This window comes from Mandrillus leucophaeus, unplaced genomic scaffold, assembly GCF_000951045.1.
Source record: "Mandrillus leucophaeus isolate KB7577 unplaced genomic scaffold, Mleu.le_1.0 Scaffold714, whole genome shotgun sequence".
Classification (NCBI taxonomy): domain Eukaryota; kingdom Metazoa; phylum Chordata; class Mammalia; order Primates; family Cercopithecidae; genus Mandrillus; species Mandrillus leucophaeus.
Window position 1 is genome coordinate 98,355 of NW_012107742.1, and position 17,933 is coordinate 116,287.

A 17,933-nucleotide genomic window follows, 5' to 3' on the forward strand; every position below is an offset into this window, starting at 1 on the left:
GCTGTGTCACCCAGGCTGGATTGCAGTGGTGTGATCTTGGCTCTCTGCAATCTCTGCCTCCCGAATTCAAGTGATTCTCCTGCCTCAGCCTCTCTGGTACCTGGGATTACAGGAGTGCAGCACCATACATGGCTAATTTTTGTATTTTTAGTAGAGTCGGGGTTTTACCATGTTGGCCAACCTGGTCTCAAACTCCTGACCTCAAATGATCTGCCCACCTCAGCCTCCCAAAGTGCTGGGATTATAGGCATGACCCACCGTGTCTGGCCCCAGAAACCCTTGAGCTCTAAGGACTTGCTCTCTAAGATCTTTTTTCTTTCTTTTTTTTTTTTTTTTTTTTAAAGAGATAGGGTCTTGCTTTGTTGCCTAGGCTAGAGTGCAGTGGTGTGATTATAGCTCACTGCAACCTCAAACTCCTGCGCTCAAAGGATCCTCCCACCTCAGCCTCCTAAGTAGCTAGGACTGCAGGTACATGCCACCATATCAGGCTAATGTTTACATTTTTTTGGTAGAGATGAGGGTCTCACTATGTTGCCAGGTTGGCCTCAAACTTCTGGCCTCAAGTGATTATTCTGCCTCAGCCTCCCAAAGTGCTAGGAATCCAGGTGTGAGCCACTGTGTCCAGCCATTAAGTTCCTGTTAATATTATTTCTCCCTCATACTATTTCTGGATATGGGAAAAGAGAAAACAACTCTGGCACAGAGAACTCATTTAGGAGTGTAGCTTAGTCGTTACAGTGCAGGCTTGGGAATTAGGCTTCTCAAGTTTACATCCTACTTTTACCACTTTCCTTAGGCGTGCATTTAACATCTCTCAATTGCTTCTCAATTTTCCGCATCTATAACTTTAGTACAGTAAGTTGTGTTGAGATGTAAATAAGGTAGTGCCTGTAAAGTGTGCAGCCCAGTGTCCGATACATAGTGAGCATTCCATGAAATGTTAAATGTTTATTAAGCTAATAGTGATTATTATGAACACTATAAAAGAAAGTTTCTCAAAGGAGGCTGAAAGCGGAGCCCAGAGAGAAGAGGTAGATGCTTTTTAGTGCTCAGGGAGGGCCAGATTTCTTCTGACAGCCCGTCTTGAGAAATGGCTGCAGGTTCAGAGGCTCCTAGGGCCACTGTATCAACCAAGAAGATGCCCAGAGGAGCTCCAGAGGACCTCTGCTGAGGGGAACTCCCATGAGAAACAGGGGCAGAGGAGAGAGCAGTTGAAAGGCAGGAAGCCCTGAGCCTGCAGGAAACATTAGCTGGAGAAACAAAGTGTGCTTAGAAAAGCCTATCTCAGGACAAGAGCTTGAGACTGAAAGCTTGGAAGCAGGAAAGGGAGCCTCAGGAGAGTTCAAAGTAACTCACTACTCCAGTTATTTCTGATATCTTTATTATTCTCTCTGATTACCACAGATAATACATTGGTACTTCACAGAACTTTATGCAATGCAAATAGCAAAAGAGTTCCTATTCAAGTTTTTTAAATCTTTTTTTTTTTGAGACAGGGCCTCACTCTGTCACCCAGACTGGAGTGCAGTAGTACAATCACAACTCACTGCAGCCTCAACCTCCTAGGCTCAAGTGATCCTCCTGCCTCAGCCTCCCAAGTAGCTGGCATTACAAGCACACACCATCATGCCTGGCTAATTTTTTTTTTTTTTTTTGAGATGGAATCTTACTCTGTTGCCTAGGCTGGCATGCAATGGTGCAATCTCGGATCACTATAAACTTCTGTCTCCCGGATTCAAGTGATTCTCCTGCCTTAGCCTCCCTCGGCCTCCCAAAGTGCTGGGATTACAGACGTGGGCCACCGCGCCCGGCCTGGCTAATTTTTTTATTTTTTGTAGAGACAGGGTTTCACCATGTTGCCCAGGCTGGCCTTGAACTCCTGGGCTCAAGCGATCCTACTGCCTCTGCCTTCCAAAGAGCTGAGATCACAGATGTGACCCACCACACCTGGCCCTAAAAATTCGTATTTGGTGAATTTCTCAAAGTGAATACACTCACGTAGCCCACATCCCAACCATGGCACAACTTATCAGAACACCAGAAGTCCCTCTCTTCCAGTCATCAGTCATCACTGATCACAATGGGAGTCTTTTTTTTTTTTTTTTTGGGACGGAGTCTCGCTCTGTCGCCCAGGCTGGAGTGCAGTGGCCAGATCTCAGCTCACTGCAAGCTCCGCCCCCCGGGTTCACACCATTCTCCTGCCTCAGCCTCCGGAGTAGCTGGGACTACAGGCGCCCGCCACCTCGCCAGGCTAGTTTTTGTATTTTTTAGTAGAGACAAGGTTTCACCGTGTTAGCCAGGATGCTCTCGATCTCCTGACCTCGTGATCCGCCCGCCTTGGCCTCCCAAAGTGCTGGGATTACAGGCTTGAGCCACCGCACCCGGCCATGATGGGAGTCTTTTTCCTGATTTTTCTCACCATAGTTTTGCCTGTTTTTAAATTTTAAGTAAATGGAATCACACAGTGTATACTTTTTTTGTGAGTCTGCCTTCTTTCACTGAGCCATATGTTTTGCAACTCATTCCTATTGCTATTTAGTACTTCACTGTATAGATATATCCCCAATTTATTCATTTTTATCATCAGATACTGATGGGTATTTGGATGGTTTCCAGTTTTTAGTTATTGTAAATAATGCTAGGATTACTCTTGTGCATATCTTTTTTTTTTTTTTTTTTTTTTTTGACAGAGTCTCACTCTGTCGCCCGGGCTGGAGTGCAATGGCGCGATCTCTGCTCACTACAACCTCTGCCTGCCAGGTTCAAGCAATTCACCTGCCTCAGCCTCCGAAGTAGCTAGGACTACAGGCGCATGCCACCATGCCCGGCTAATTTTTTGTATTTTTAATAGAGATGGGGTTTCATCATGTTGGCCAGGTTGGTCTCGAACTCCTGACCTCATGATCCACCTGCCTCAGCCACCTAAAGTGCTGGGATTACCGGCGTGAGCCACCGCGCCCAGCCTCTGGTGCCTCTCTTCTGGTGAACCATGTACTCATTTCTCTTGAATCTCCAGGAGTGGAATTACTCCTGGCGTATGCATATGTTCAGCTTCAATAGTTACTAGTGCCTAAAGTCTTTTTTTTTTTTTTTTTTTTGAGACGGAGTCTCGCTCTGTCGCCCAGGCTGGAGTGCAGTGGCGCAATCTCGGCTCACTGCAAGCTCCGCCCCCCGGGTTCACGCCATTCTCCTGCCTCAGCCTCCCGAGTAGCTGGGACTACAGGCGCCCGCCAGCTCGCCCGGCTAGTTTTCTTGTATTTTTTAGTAGAGACGGGGTTTCACCGTGTTAGCCAGGATGGTCTCGATCTCCTGACCTCGTGATCCGCCCGTCTCGGCCTCCCAAAGTGCTGGGATTACAGGCTTGAGTCACCGCGCCCGGCCCTAAAGTCTTAAAAGGATGTTCCAAGTACATACAAGATCTCTGTGCGGGCTCCTGAAGAAACTTCAGAATGTCACAACTCTGCAAGGGAAGAGGATGAGAAGGGGCAGCCCAGTGGCACTTGTCCAATGCCACTGCACTGCCCCAATCCACCTGGTGGACTGTCCAATCCACCAGGACACATGACATGCCCCAAATTCCACTTTCATCTTGTCACCACCATCCACATTCCCCAACAGAGACCCCTCTCTAAATCCAATCACACTTTCAGGGCAGCATTGGATTGCATGTCTGTCCACTTGTTGGCCTTGGACTGAATTGTATTTCCTACATTCATTCATCCAGGTAACAAATATTGAGTGCCTACCACTCAATTGCATTGTTTTAGAATCTAGGAGAGGAGCAATATACACACCCCTACCCTCGTGGAGCCAACATTTTCATAGGAGATGGACTATAAACAAACAGGAATATGTTAGTGGTGATAAGGGCTACGGAGAAATATAAAGCAATATAAGAAGAGTAAGAGGAGGATGGGGAAAGGAATGTGCTATTGTTTAATAGGGTGGTCAGGGAAGGCCTACAGAGCAGACAAGATCTGAAAGACATGATCACTCTGGCTATTACACTGGAAATATGTTATATGGAAGCAAGATGGAACTAGAAAGGCAGAGGCCATCACAAAAGTGCAGGCATGAGATGATGCTAAATTGGACTGGGTGATGGTAGTGGCAGTGATGAGAAGTGGTTGCATACAGCATATATTCTAAAGGTAGGGCTGACAAGATTTGCTGATGGATTGGCTGTGGAGCAAGAGAGGGGAGTCAAAGACATCTTGTTCTTGCCAGAAGCAATGCCTGCTCATATGTACAGCATAGGAGCAGGTCCTGAGTCCAGGACCTGTTGATTGAATGGGTGGATGTCTTCGCTGATTACAGCCAGCTAAACATGTGTGAAAGATCTGTTCTTTCTTATCTCAGAGATAGCATGGTATAAGTACCAAGACAAAATAATTGGAGCCAGACTACTAGTCCCAGCTCTGTCATTTACTAGCTGTGTATCCTCAGGCAAGTTACACAACCACTTTGAGCCTCAGTTTCCCCTTCTGGAAAAATGGGACAGTAATAGTACCTGCATTACAGAATTGTGGTAGTATACATAAATAGGCCTGGTATAGAGCCTACCACCAAGTCAGGGCTTAGGAAATAACTAAGTTAAACCAGTTCCCAGTTAAAACAAACAGACGAAAGGATATGGAACAAGGGTTATCTTTATTTGGATTGCAAAGTATAAATATGAACCAGGTTTGGAAATACAAGTTGTAACAGTTCAGAAATGGCACCAGAAACTTCCAGAAAGGACCATGACAGCATACCTTTGTCGTTTTGGTGAGGTGGGGGGGATTATACAAAGCCTTCCCCACCTCCAACCTTCTCGGTAGCAACTGGCAGGTAATCAGTTACCAAGAACAGTGAGCTCCAATGTTCCCTGTTCCTTCTCAGCCTTTTGCTTTGCTAATACCTTCTCCAGACTGTCCTCTGCTGCACTGAACCCTGCATGGAGTAGCACCAGAAGAATGGCAGGAGTTAGAGAAATGTCTTGACACAAGGGAAAGTGAGTTCCCACGCTGTGGGCCTGGGGCCGTGGGGGTGAGGAACCAGGAAAGCTACAGGCATGGAAGCCCAACCTCTTCTGAGACTTGACAGGGAGAGGACACGGGGAGACACTGATATCTGTTACACTTTGATATCAGCACCTTGGGCTTTCAAAACACAAACGGTAGACAAAATCGCCTAGGCAAGACTGCAGTCCAACTCATAGAGTGGCTCTGACCAAGTTAACCCCTACATCCTGACCATACAGAACTCCCCAGGTGGCACTCTGACCACGGAAGATCTGCAGAAATGTAGACAGACAATAAATTACTACAGATGAGTCACAGAACCATCCCAGCTTTGTGGCAAGGGTGGGTGGCACTGAGCCAGATTGTGGGGATGAGGAGTGGAGGGCCAGGAAATTGCCAAAGTAACAGTCTAGGCACTTGAAATATTATTGTTAGATTGTTAAAAACTAAATAAATTAACATACATAGAATAAAATAAATATATAATTTAAGAGGCATTTACAAACAACAACAAAAATAGTTGTTATTTTTCCATCTGGGTAGAAGTCCCAAAATTCAGTTCTCAGGCTTGTGGTATTTCACAGTTAACTCATCAAATCCAGCGCTGGAGGGTCCCAATGGCAGATCCCTTGGTGATACTTGAGTACATGGCTTCTCAATCTTTGTTGCTTTCTTCCAGTTCACAAATCTTTCCTTCTTGCTCTCCTTCTTCTTCCTCTTCTTCTTCTTCTTCTTTTTTTTTTTTTTCAGTCAAAGATCCTGGAGCATATGGAATTTAACCGGCATTCTAATCCAGAAGTAAGTGCTTAAACAAACTTATAAGGGGAAGTGGGGCTTGGTGGAGGGGAATCAGAAGGGCATGAAGGTCCCTTGCTTTTGCTTTCTTCTCACCCAGATACCATCAGACATACTCGGTTTGGCACTTGAAGGCTCTGGTATTTTGGCAAAGCAATTATGGGAGGCCCAATCCTAGATGGCGACTGGGGATGAAGGAGTCTTTGTGGCTAGATGTGATGTCTTTCCCCTCTGCAGTCTGAAATCACCTTGTGTCTTCTCAGAGGTAGCAGTCCCCAGCCGATTCCTAAAGCACAAAAGGAAGGCATTTAAAGCCAGGTCCAGTCTAAAGAGGTCTTAAGATTTTCCTGGTCCAGTCTTTTTTATTTTTAAACTTTTTGAGACAGGGTTTCGCTCTGTCTCCCAGGGGAGGGGAGGAGAAGGGAAGGGAGGGGATGAGGGTGGGAGAAGCTGTCTTCTCAGGCATCTCTCTTAGGTGTCTCTCTAGCAACTTTTACCTTAAGTGAAGCACTAGAGTCTTTTTGAAAATAGTTCTGCAATGGGATATTAATGTCACAGTGGCCTGGCCCCCAACCCCTCGATGAAAAATTCAGCGCCCACTGAAGCAGAGCCAGGAAAGGGGACAAAGGATAATCATGTCATGGGGCAAAGGATGGAGCATTACCTTGAGCACAAGTCTCTCTCAGTGGGAATTAGTCATGCCCAACTTCACTTTCTCTTCGTTTTCCACATCATAACCACCTCTCCTATGGTACCTGAGGAAGATAAGTTTTGTGAATAATCTCTGTCTGCTATGACTAAGTATAGGTCCAGAGCAGGTCCTTCCAAAGAACTCTGCCATGGTGGTTTCCTCCACTACTTGGAAAAGCCCACACACAGTAGGGCAGCCCAACCTCTGGTCAAAGGCCCAACTGCCCTGAGGAACTCCTGTCTCTAACAGCAGGATGCAATTTACAAAGAGCTTTCACCTCATTTATGTGATCCTCACAACATCGTTATGAGGTAGGTGGACAAAGATTACGATCACTATAAGGTTACAATCCTCAGAAAGACAGTAATTTGTTCCAGGTCTCAAGACAGATGAGTTACACTGCTTGAAAACAGGCATAGAATGCTTGGTGGGTCTCCCCTGAGCTAGAGCATACCTGGATTAGAAGCAGCGCCTGAAGTCCAGATGCCTCGGGAGTGGAAGGATATACCACTAGCACCACCCACACCTTGACTACCAAACCACATACTAATGCCATCAAAGAACAGCTAGGAGAAAGAAATGTGTGACAAAGTGACTCCATGAGTGGGTAGTTGGGTCACAGAGGCAGGAAAAGAACTCCTGTGAGGAGCAGAACCTGCTATGGCCTCGCAAATTTGACCCTGGGCTCTAGACACGGGACTCATGTCATGCCAGAAATACCAGGGTTTTGGAGAACCTACACCCCGGAGCTAGCCCACAATTTGGAGAGATTGAAGGAAGTGCATGTGATCATGAAGGAGAGGGCCCAGGAGGAGGAAGAATGGGAGTGATTTGCAGAAGCAGTCTGCAGGGGACTCCAACACTTACCTAAACATGAGAAGCCCCACGATGACCAGCAGACAGACAGATGACAGCACCACGGCCACCACGGCCAGGATAGTTGTATGGTCATAGGTATATAAGCGATTTTCCACTGGGAGGCTCAGCCCATGACACCTCTCTCCATGGTAACCCGGGTGGCAGCTAGTTCAAGAAAAAACAAGAAGGAGATAGAGTTAGTGCTTTGGCCTCTCTCTCGGCAATGGCCCACCTGCATAAGCCAAACCCCATTCCTCATACCCTCAGCCTGTCAATCCCTGACCATGATCCCTGCCCATCCTCCATCCTTCTCCTCTAGTATAAAACCCTTTAAAGTGCCTCTGAAGGCTCTATAGCATTCCTCCCTCACTTGACACCCTCTGCTTTTCCATTTCCTCTGGTTCTCTGGGCTCAGAATCCTGTTCCAGGCACGGAAAAAGCAAGGGAGGACTTGAAGGCCTCAGTTAGATATGTTCCACGTGTGGCTGATTTCTGACATGTGTGTTCAGGCGTTAAACCACTTATGAGGGCTTGGGCACAAGAGCTGGTAGGCTGAATTCAGGGATTTGTATCACTCCCTCCAGTGAGGCCCCTCAACATTCTGACCCAGAAATAAACCCAGCCTTGCCCATTGTGCTTCCAGCATCCAGTCCCTCTCCACCGCTGCCCAGCCTATTAATAGGCCCTGTGCCTCTGCCAGGAGTCGTTTTTCTCAAGTTTCCTTCATTTAACTCCAGCTCCCCCTTGGTGCAGGGCCCAACTTGGGAGCTCAACTCTGGCCTTTGGCCTCTGAACGCTGAGCTACCAGGCCTCTTTCATCACAGGACAAACCAAACAAATCAAGTAACATCTTTCTGCCCAGCTGCCCTGCCAGAGCATGGAAGAATGTCAGAAACAATCCCTTGGCTCTTCTCACTCAAGAAATAAATCACATGGCAACTGCCTTTTCTTTTTCTTTTTCTTTTTTTAAGACAGAGCCTTGCTCTGTCACCCAGGCTGGAGGGCAATGGTGCAATCTTGGCTCGCTGCAACCTCCACCTCCTGGATTCAAGTGATTCTCCTGACTCAGCCTCCCGAGTAGCTGGGATAACAGGTGCCCACCACCACACCCAGCTAATTTTTGTAATTTTTTAGTAGAGATGGAGTTTCACCATGTTAACTAGGGTGGTCTCAAATTTCTGACCTCAGGTGATCCACCCGCCTCGGCCTCCCAATGTGCAGGGATTACAGGCGTGAGCCACCGTACTCAGCTGGCAACTGCCTTTTCTAACACAAAGCATTTCCTTGAAGCTCTTAGAAAGACCCAGATGTGCTTACAGTTGAAGAAGAACATTCACATCCTTTCCTTTATCTGAGCATCCCAGAGATCCTTTGATGTAGGTAGGAGCCCCATTTTACAGAAGGGTGGAGTAGTTTTCCCACAGTCACACAGCAAGGCAGAAACTAAGATGTAGCTGTAGACTGACTCTGAGCTCAGTGTGCTGCCCACTCACACCTGACAAGTGCCTACCCTCCAGGCAGGGGGCACAGTGGCACTGTATGTCTGGGGACTTTGGATCACCAGCTGCTGAAGGAAGCACCAAGAACCTGGTGGCCCTCTTTTCTGAGCTGTGCCTTCTCTGGGAAGGAGGTGTTCTCTCTGGTGCCTCAGAACAAGGAATCCCTTCTTCCTGCGGACAGAGCACCAGGGAAGCTCCAAGAGACAGATTTGTCCACAACCAGCAGTTGCAGAGGGGCCAGGCTGGGTGGCACCGCATTCTTGCCTTCCTGCCCTGTGCCTCTCCCTGCCCTAGTTCCTCCTGGGTACTTTGAGAAACCACCTCATTGCAGGATTAATGTAAGTCAGGCCCACTATACCCACAGCACAGTCCACAGTTCCTTGCCCAGCCTCTCCATGTGTCTGTCCCATCAGCCCATGTAGGCATAAAAGCAACCCCTATCCTGCCAGGACATGGAGGACACTTGCAGAGGCACCCCTGGAAAATCACTTGTGCACAGCAGTTTATCATTCACAAGCCACTAGCCTTATCTACCAGCTCAACTGAGCCTCCTAACATTCTGGTATGCAGGTACAACCCCATTTTACAGATGGAAAAGCTAAGATTAAGGGTCAGAGAAATTAAGTGATTCACCAAAAGTTGCACAGCTAGGAAGCAGCAGGGCTAAGACTAGGAACAAGTCTTGGCAGAATCCAAATTCATCATTCCTTCCACTCTGACCAATGCAGAACACTGCAGGTAACTCCAAGAAAGCATATCCGATAGGCTCCTGGGGGGCAGTCTGACCCTTCTCTCTGACTATGTTATTATAATTTATTACTCACAACTTGAATAATAAAGAATAATAACTAGCAATCATTGAAGGCTTACCATGAGCCAAGTACTTTGTGCTAACTGCTTTACAAGGATTATTTCATTTAAAGCCATCTCTGTGAAGGAGGAGTTACTAGCCCCATTTTAAAGATGGACTGAGGCTTAGCTTTTGTTAAATACCTCGCCCAGGGTTACAAAGCTAGTGACTGGTAGAGCCAGGATTCAACCCAGCAGTCTGGATAACTTCAGAGACTTTGCTTTCCTGGGAGGAGGGAAGCTGAAGTTGAATCTGTTTTTCACTTCCAGTCCATCACTCAAACTCCACAGGTAGTTACTCAGAAGATGGAAATAAAGTTTGGCCTCAGAGTCCGGCAATTCAGTTACATAATCCCTCCACCCCCACCCTGAGTCAAAAGGATAATAATGCAAACATCCTAATATTACCTACCTCCCCCTCCCTTTGCAGACAACTCCTGGCTTCCCCAGAGAGGGAGGGGGAATGAGTACATTCCAAGCATCCCAGGGTAGGAGCAAAATTTTGTGTCTTGTCCAGAGCCAGCCACCCATCAGACTAGGACACATTCTTACCACCCATGTCTGTGACCCATTCCAGAACTTGTATTACAACAGATGCAAGAACCCTCTAGGATCTAGAGACATCTTCCAATCTGGAGTTCTCCACCTTTACCCCAGGAGGTGGAGGGGACACGTCTGGATGGAGGAGACTCAGAGTACATGAGTTCCAGACTGGTTCTGCTGCTATTTCTAGCCAGGTAATTTTGGGCAAGTCACGTTACCTTTCTAAACATTGGTTTCCTCATGTAAAATACAGAGATAAGAAATACCTACTTCACTAGAGTATTGTGAAAACATAAAATGAGGTAATACAAATGAAAGGGGTTAATAAAGGCCAAGACCCACATTGTGTGAGTTTTTACATAATCAGACTCCAGAGGTTACTGCCCATGGCCTGAGGAATGGGGTACCCAAGTCAGATGGAGCCAAGAGAAGCGGGATCGCCAGTCCTTCTTAGCACCTGGGCAGTGAGGCCAAGCAGAGCCCCATAGCCTGTCTCTCCTCCAGCTCTGAGTCCTCCTCAGCCCAAGTGTCCCCAGGATTCCTCCAGCCACAGGAAACTCTGCAGCCAATTTCTGGGTCAGCAACCAGTCAGGAATCCCAGGAAACTACTCTTTTTTTTTTTCTTTTTTTTTTTTTGAGACGGAGTTTTGCTCTTGTTGCCCAGGCTCTAGTGCAATGGCGTGATCTCGGCTCACTGCAACCTCCTCCGCCTCCTGAGTTCGAGAGATTCTCCTGCCTCAGCCTCCCTAGTAGCTGAGATTACAGGCACCCGCCACCACGCCCAGCTAATTTTTGTATTTTTAGTAGAGACGGGGTTTCGCTATGTTGGCCAGGCTGGTCTCGAACTCCTGACCTCAGGTGATTCACCTGCTTCGGCCTCCCAAAGTGCTGGGTTACAGGTGTGAGCCACCATGTCCAGGAGAAACTACTCTTTGAGGGCAACTTTTGGCTGGTGACACAAAAAGGGTTTTCCTGTTCATGGTGGCTGCAGAGGGCTAGTTTAGGAAGCCAGGTAGCCTCAGTCTCACCACAGCAGCCTGGACACACCTGAGCTAGTGGTTCCTGGGTCTGGAGTCAAAGAAGAGCCACAAAAATCCCCGGATGAAGGTGCACAGACGTCACATTCCCCCAAACCAGGATTTCTGTCTTCTTGCTGCTTTTTGTCCTGAGTAGCAAGGGCAGGAGGCAGTACGGGGCCCTCCCAGACATGCAATCAACCCCCTGAAAATCTGCCTAGGAAGTGGTGGCTCACACCTGTAATCCCAGAACTTTGGGAGGCCAAGGCAGGTGGATTACTTGAGGCCAGGAGTTCAAGACCAGCCTGGCCAACATAGTGAAACCCTATCTCCACAAAAATTTAAAAATTAGCCAGATGTGGGGGCGTGTGCGTGTAATACCAGCTGCTCAGGAGGCTGAGGCAGGAGAATCACTTTAATCTGGGAGGCGGAGGTTGCAGTGAGCCGAGATTGAGCCACTGCACTCCAGCCTGGGTGACAGAGTGAGACTTCATCTCAAAAAAAAAAAAACGGGCCAGGTATGGTGGCTCATGCCTATAATCCCACACTTTGGGAGGTTGAGACAGGTGGATCACCTGAGGTCAGGAGTTCAAGACCAGCCTGGCCAACATGGCAAAACCACGTCTCTATTAAAAATATAAAAATTATTAATTGGGCATGGTGACAGGTGCCTGTAGTCCCAGTCACTTAGGAGGCTGAAGCAGGAGAATTGCTTGAACCCAGGAGGCAGAGGTTGCAGTGAGCCGAGATCGCACCACTGCACCCCAGCATGGGAGACAGAGTGAGACTCTGTCTCAAAAAAAAAAAAAAAAGGAAAAGAAAAAAGAAAAAGAAAATTCTGCCCAGGAAGCTAATGTAAAGTTTTCAAATCAGATTGCTGTGCTCTTAGGCTAGTCAAAGAATAAGAGACCTCTAGGACAACAACTGCCCTCTGCCCTTTATAAAATGCTGCTCCAATTCGATAAGGACAGATACAAGAAAGAAAGATGAAAGCCAACACCCAGTGCAGCCTGAGGGCATGAAAAGTATGCTGGACTAGGAGTCAGGTACCTGAGACACTGTCTTGTTTCCATCTACTTATTTAGCTATTGACCTCAGGCAAATTACTTCCTATTTTCTGGCTCCAGTTTCATCATCTTTCAAGTAGAGGTACCAAGTCCTGCCTACTCAGCAGGGGGCTTTTGAAAAATCCCAGGAAACTATATCTCTCCAGCTCCTAAAGTAGTGTCTGCCACTAAATAGGAGCTTAACATACCTGGGCTCAACTCATATTATATATAAACACTGAAACTCTGGGACAAAGGAGAGATGACATCATTATAGTTATCACTATCCCTAGGGACCATTGGGAAGGTGGCCGGGCACCCATATCAGGTTCTCTGGGTTTAGGTGGTCAGCCGAGTCCAGCTCTCCAGGAAGGCAGCCTTATACAGCCTCTCAACCACACAGTGCAAGCCCCACATGCATCCACCAAAATGCCCAGGACCAATCTGGTATAGATAGATTCCTGGCCTCAATCCACCTTGACTACTTGAGTCACCTTCTTCACCCTGTACTAACGATGCCATTTTACAAATTTAAGACGAACATTTCCTGCCCTGTCCCAAGACCTTGGGAAGGATATATGGGGGCTTTCTATGCCACTCTTAAAGAATGCCTTCTAATACCAAGCTCCTGACAAGGATGTTATAGGAAAGGATGCACAAGTGACTGTGGACATGGTGGGCAGTGATGGGTCTGTCTGCCAACTGCCAAATACAGGGCAACTCTGCTATGTGTGATCAGACAAAACAAGGAAGCTTTAAAAAGCCAAGGGATCTGCACCAATCACCAGTAGAAGGGATTGCAGGCACGCCGCCTTCTTGACAGGCTGGAGGCAGTGTACACACAATAGTCTCTTGGCCCTGTCCAGAGTCTCCCCCTAAGGCCCTCAGAGCCTGCCTCCCCACAGGGAAGGGAACGGATGTTTGCAGCCTGACGCAGGGTATTGGCCTCAGGCACAGTGGCAACATTATGCCTGCCAGAGAGCATGGCAGTGCTGTCATCCCTGAGGGGTTGCCAAGGCAGCCGTTTGCTGGGTTTGGCTTAGGAGAGAGGCTAAGGAACCCAGAGCCCCTCCGCCCACACACCTACCCAGGGAAGGGGTGATGTTGCCTGACCGGGGGCTGATGCCTGCTGGGTCAGGTTCCATTTCCTGTGAACCCTGCACAAAGGAATTGTTCTCCCACACCATGGCCAAAGGCCAGTACTCTCCATGTCCCCCACCTCCTGGCCCTTGCTGGGGTAAGGTAGAAGAAAGAGAGGCCTCAACCTGCCACCATGATGATCTCTCTCTGTACAGTCCTGCCATGCCTTACAGTCAACCCACATTTGCACACTCACATGCACATAAACCCAAATATACACATACCTATACAACATGCATCCAAATGCACCTCCTACCGTCCCTCAGGAGCTCTACTCTGCCCAGGAAGCCCACTCTGCCATGTTTCCTACTGGCTTCTCCCTCCCAGAGTAGGGCATCAGGCAAGAATGAAGGGCCTGCCTTCAGGTGCCAGCTGTCCTAGCCACATGCTCATTTCTGGGCAAGCAGGAAATGTCCCTAAGGATTAAAGCACGTCACAAAACCATACCACAGGAAATTGCATCCTATAGGGGGGAGGGGGCTTCCGCTGACTAAAAATATATTTCCCCTCCTCCCAACTTCCGTCCAGAGGTTGAGAAGAAACTGGGTGAAATTATGAATTCAAGGAACAGTGACAACGAGGAACAGCCACGTGGCTGACAAAGTGTGCTGGTGAGATTCAGCCCTGGGGAAGGGGCACTTACATGCAGGAGGGAGCCCGGAGCTCCTTCACATATTTGCATTCTCCGTGGATGCAGAAGTCCTTGTATTTCCGAAGACATGGGTCCCTCTTCTTCCCTAGTCCCTTGCCTTTCTTCTTTCTTTTCCCGTGCTCCTCCTTGCTTGGTGTGGCCAGTGCTTGTGGCTTGGAGGATAAAGTGACTGTAGGAGAAAAGCACCCTGTTAAAGTCTGACTCTTTGGGAAGAAAATCAGAAGAGCATAGTGCTTGAAAGGAGTATATATTCTTTGATCCCACCTGAAGTCAAAGATCTGGGAAGGTCCCTTAGCTCAGTGCCTCCCAAGAGGCAGAAGGAAGAGCAGAAAGATTGGGCAGAACCACCAGAAAGAGGGAACCTCAGTAGGAAGTAGAAGCTAGGGTGGGTCCCAAGGAAGGCATTTCACAGTCTCAGTGTAAGAGCCTCATTCTCAGAATGCTTTTGTTGAGTAACTGCAGCTCACTGGGCAATTCTACCAACTCCACCTCCACCCCACTGTCCACCTTACACCTCCATCTCCTACTCCCCCACACCGGCTTCGTTCTATTTTGGCCTTCAATCAGCCTCATTTCCTGATGCTGTACTCAGTGACCCACTTGCAAAAAGACAGTGTCACACACAAAAATTGCTTCCAGAGAAAGTACTTGGAGGTTTTGGGGTTGGAGGGCTCCTAAAACAAGAACAGTGTCCATGTGTTCAGGTGGTCTCCTCCGGGGCACCCCTTAGTACCATGAGCCCAGGGCAGAGCCTGGCTCAGGAACAGCAAGCAGGCCAGTCCTGGTCACAGCCTTGCTTTTTCAACTTCAAGCAAAATATTTAACCTGCACGCCCTTTATAGCTCACCCACTTTCTCAAAGATTCATTCATATTTAACCCCCAATGTCCTGTTTATGGCTCTCTGGGTTGGGGGGTACAGGGTGTACAAAGGATAGAAAAATGGAAAGTAAGGAACTGTCCAGAAGGAACTGGAACAATGATGACTCCCCCCTTCTTTCCATGCTTCAGAGAGACCGGGGGAAAAACACCCAGACATCCAGCTGGGATTGACCATGGACTATGCCCATCAGCCCAGTCCCACCCTCTTATCCCTCATCAGGAAAAAGGTGCCCATATCCATGGCTACAGCCATGTGTCTAGCAGAAGGGTGAGCATGACACATTAGACTAGAGACTTAGAGTTTCAAGCTAGAGGGCCTTCAAAGAATACCATGTGGCCAGGAACGGTGGCTCACGCCTGTAATCCCAACACTTTGGGAGGCTGAGGTGGTGGATCACCTGAGGTCAGGAGTTCGAGATCAGCCTTGCCAACATGGCAAAATCTCATCTCTACTAAAAATACAAAAATTAGCTGGGCATGGTAGTGTGTGCCTGTAATCGCAGCTACTCGGGAGGCTGAGGCAGGAGAATCACTTGAACCCGGGAGGCAGAGATTGCAGTGAGCTGAGATCATGCCATAGAATTCCAGCCTGGGTGACAGAGTGAGACTATGTTTCCAAAAAAAAAAAATCATGGCAGGCAGAGTGACTTACTCAATGTTATGCAGGATTGGGATTAGAACTGTGGTCTCTGGACTTCCTCCAATGTCCTTCCTCACCACACCAAGCTGCTTCACACACCCCCATCTCCTCCCTCTCACAAGTCTGGAGCACCTGAGATGCTGATCCAGGCATGAATGGGCTCTGAAGTCCATAGATCTGTGCTCCAATTTCAGTTATATGACCGTGGGCAAGTCACTTAACCTCTCTGAACCTCAGGTTCTCAGTAAAATGTGGATAGCAAGAGTAACTATCTCAAAAGGTTGCAATAAGTGTTACATTAGCCAGGATAACATATCAAGTGCGTAGAACACAGTAGGAATTTAATAAATGGTAGCAGTCATTTATTTTAGGTGGTAGGATCCCCAGACCTGAAAAGTAGTCTTTGCCCTGTAAAGCCAAGAGAAGGAAAGAAAGAGAAGTAGGTGCCAGCAGCCCCACAGTCCTTCATTTCCTCTCATCCAGTCCCACGCCCCCTCAGAGCTCAGAAGACGATATAGGTGGTCAGAGGAACCCAGTGACCAGAGCTTCGGGGAGAGTAAGGCAGGGGGGCCAAGCCAATCAGAAAGGGGAGGGAGAAGGTGCAGGGTGACAGCCAGGCTCCAGCCATGGACAGGGAGCAGTGAGTCAGGTCTGCAGAGGTATGAGGAGCAGCCATGTGGGTGGGGGGTGGGGGTGGGGTGAGTCACAGCCCAGCCCTGCCCAGCCTAGGAGGAGAGGGCCAGGAGAATCCAGGCTGTTCAGGCCATGGGCAACCCCAGAGGGCCGCTGGGAGAGGATGAAGTATGGGAGCCTAGGCTCAGTTTTGGAGCATGTGTTTGATTTATACAAAGTAGAGAGAATACCCAAGGGAAGCTCCTGGGAAGGAGGGAGAAGGGCAGCTGGGGAGCAGGTTGAGCTAGAACAGGTGGGCATCTGTCCAACCAAATATAGTCATTCCGGGGTACAGTGCTGAGTCCTTGCTCTACCCTGGATAATCTCCTCAGGTCTGGAGGCAGGAGAGCTGGCAGGCTCTGGACTCTGCCCTGTGCCTGTGCTTGGCTACAGCCAAAGAGGCTGGTTGGAGGATTCTACACAGCCCTCCCCATTTGGAGTCGCCTCAGGAAAGCAAGGTGCTCAGTAAGCCTGCAGGTTTCCGGTAGCATTCAGAGATACCCAGCATTTTAATACAGCCCCCTAGAGGCCCAGCGTTCACCATTCACAGCCTCACCTAGGGCAGCCAAGAGCTCCTCATTCCTCTCTGTTTCCCCAAACTGGAGACAGGTGGATGGAGGAGGCTAACACTGCACACTTTCTATAGAAGTGTCTGGGCATCTCCGCATCTGTTACCTCTATTTTATATACAATAGTCATTTGATGAGGGAATTAGAACTGGCGCCCATTTTTACATAGTAGCTCTAGGGAAAGCATCTCAACCATTCCTTGTTCCTATCACTCAGCTTACCTAAGAAGCACGTAAGGACCCCAGACAACTTGCCTGTTTCAGTTTGCCCCAAAGTACCCAGAAGGGCGGCAACCCAGCAGGGGAGGCAATGACAACAGGGGATCCTATATTCCAGGATCCCCCAGTGCCCTTCAGGCCGATCAGCTTTTCCCCGAGGTTCTCCATGAATACTCTCAACCCGCAGTATTGCCCAAACAGCAAGAATCTTGGATCTGCTTATTCTTCAACAACCCACCCGGGTCCGAGGATGGGCGGCCTCCACACCCACCTCTCAAAAGGTCCAGATCTGCCTCTTGCAAGTCACGGACTTTCCGATCCCGGCCGCCTCCTAGGCGTAGCAGCTGGTCCGTGGATCCAGTGGAAGGGTCCAGGTTGCTGGTTCCAGCAGCTAGCCCTCTCCGAAGCTGCTCCAGGCTCTCGCCAGTCACCAGTGCCGAAAGAACTGTGAGCGAGGGGCCAGGCCGCATCAGACACCCGCCCAGACCCCCGACCAACACGCACCGATGCCGACGCCGGTCCGCCAGAGCGCAAGGGCCCCACCAAGTGGCCCGTGCCGGGTGCGCTGCGGCGACCTTCCCCCATGCCCCCAGCACAGCGCCCCCATCCCCCCGATCTCCAGGGGCGTCGCAGCCCTCTTACCTGCAGCCAGAAGGAGCTTCAGCACCACCGACGGCAGCAGCTTCATGGTCCCGCACCGAGAGGAGGCGGCGAGGCACCAATCACTTTCGAAGCGGCGGCCACTGGGCGCTGGCACCGGAGCTGGGCGGTGGGACTCAGGAGATTCCGCTGGGCACCGTCTGCCGCCGGCTTCTGCGTGCAAGCCTGGCCGGGACCCCGGCGCAGCTCGCTCTTGTTGAGT

The 17,933-nt window shown here is 49.0% G+C and overlaps 1 protein-coding gene across 1 annotated transcript; it reads right to left on the reverse strand.

The window, feature by feature from the left end:
* Positions 1 to 4,631: 4,631 nt before the first annotated feature.
* Positions 4,632 to 17,927, reverse strand: HBEGF (heparin-binding EGF-like growth factor). The gene is made up of 6 exons (XM_011965044.1): positions 17,714 to 17,927; positions 17,343 to 17,516; positions 14,084 to 14,261; positions 7,357 to 7,512; positions 6,463 to 6,553; positions 4,632 to 6,084 (listed from the first exon to the last, which is right to left on the reverse strand). The coding sequence occupies exons 1-5, from the start codon at positions 17,757 to 17,759 to the stop codon at positions 6,481 to 6,483; spliced, it is 627 nt and encodes a 208-aa protein (XP_011820434.1). The 5' UTR covers positions 17,760 to 17,927; the 3' UTR covers positions 4,632 to 6,084; positions 6,463 to 6,480.
* Between the last annotated feature and the right edge of the window lie 6 nt (positions 17,928 to 17,933).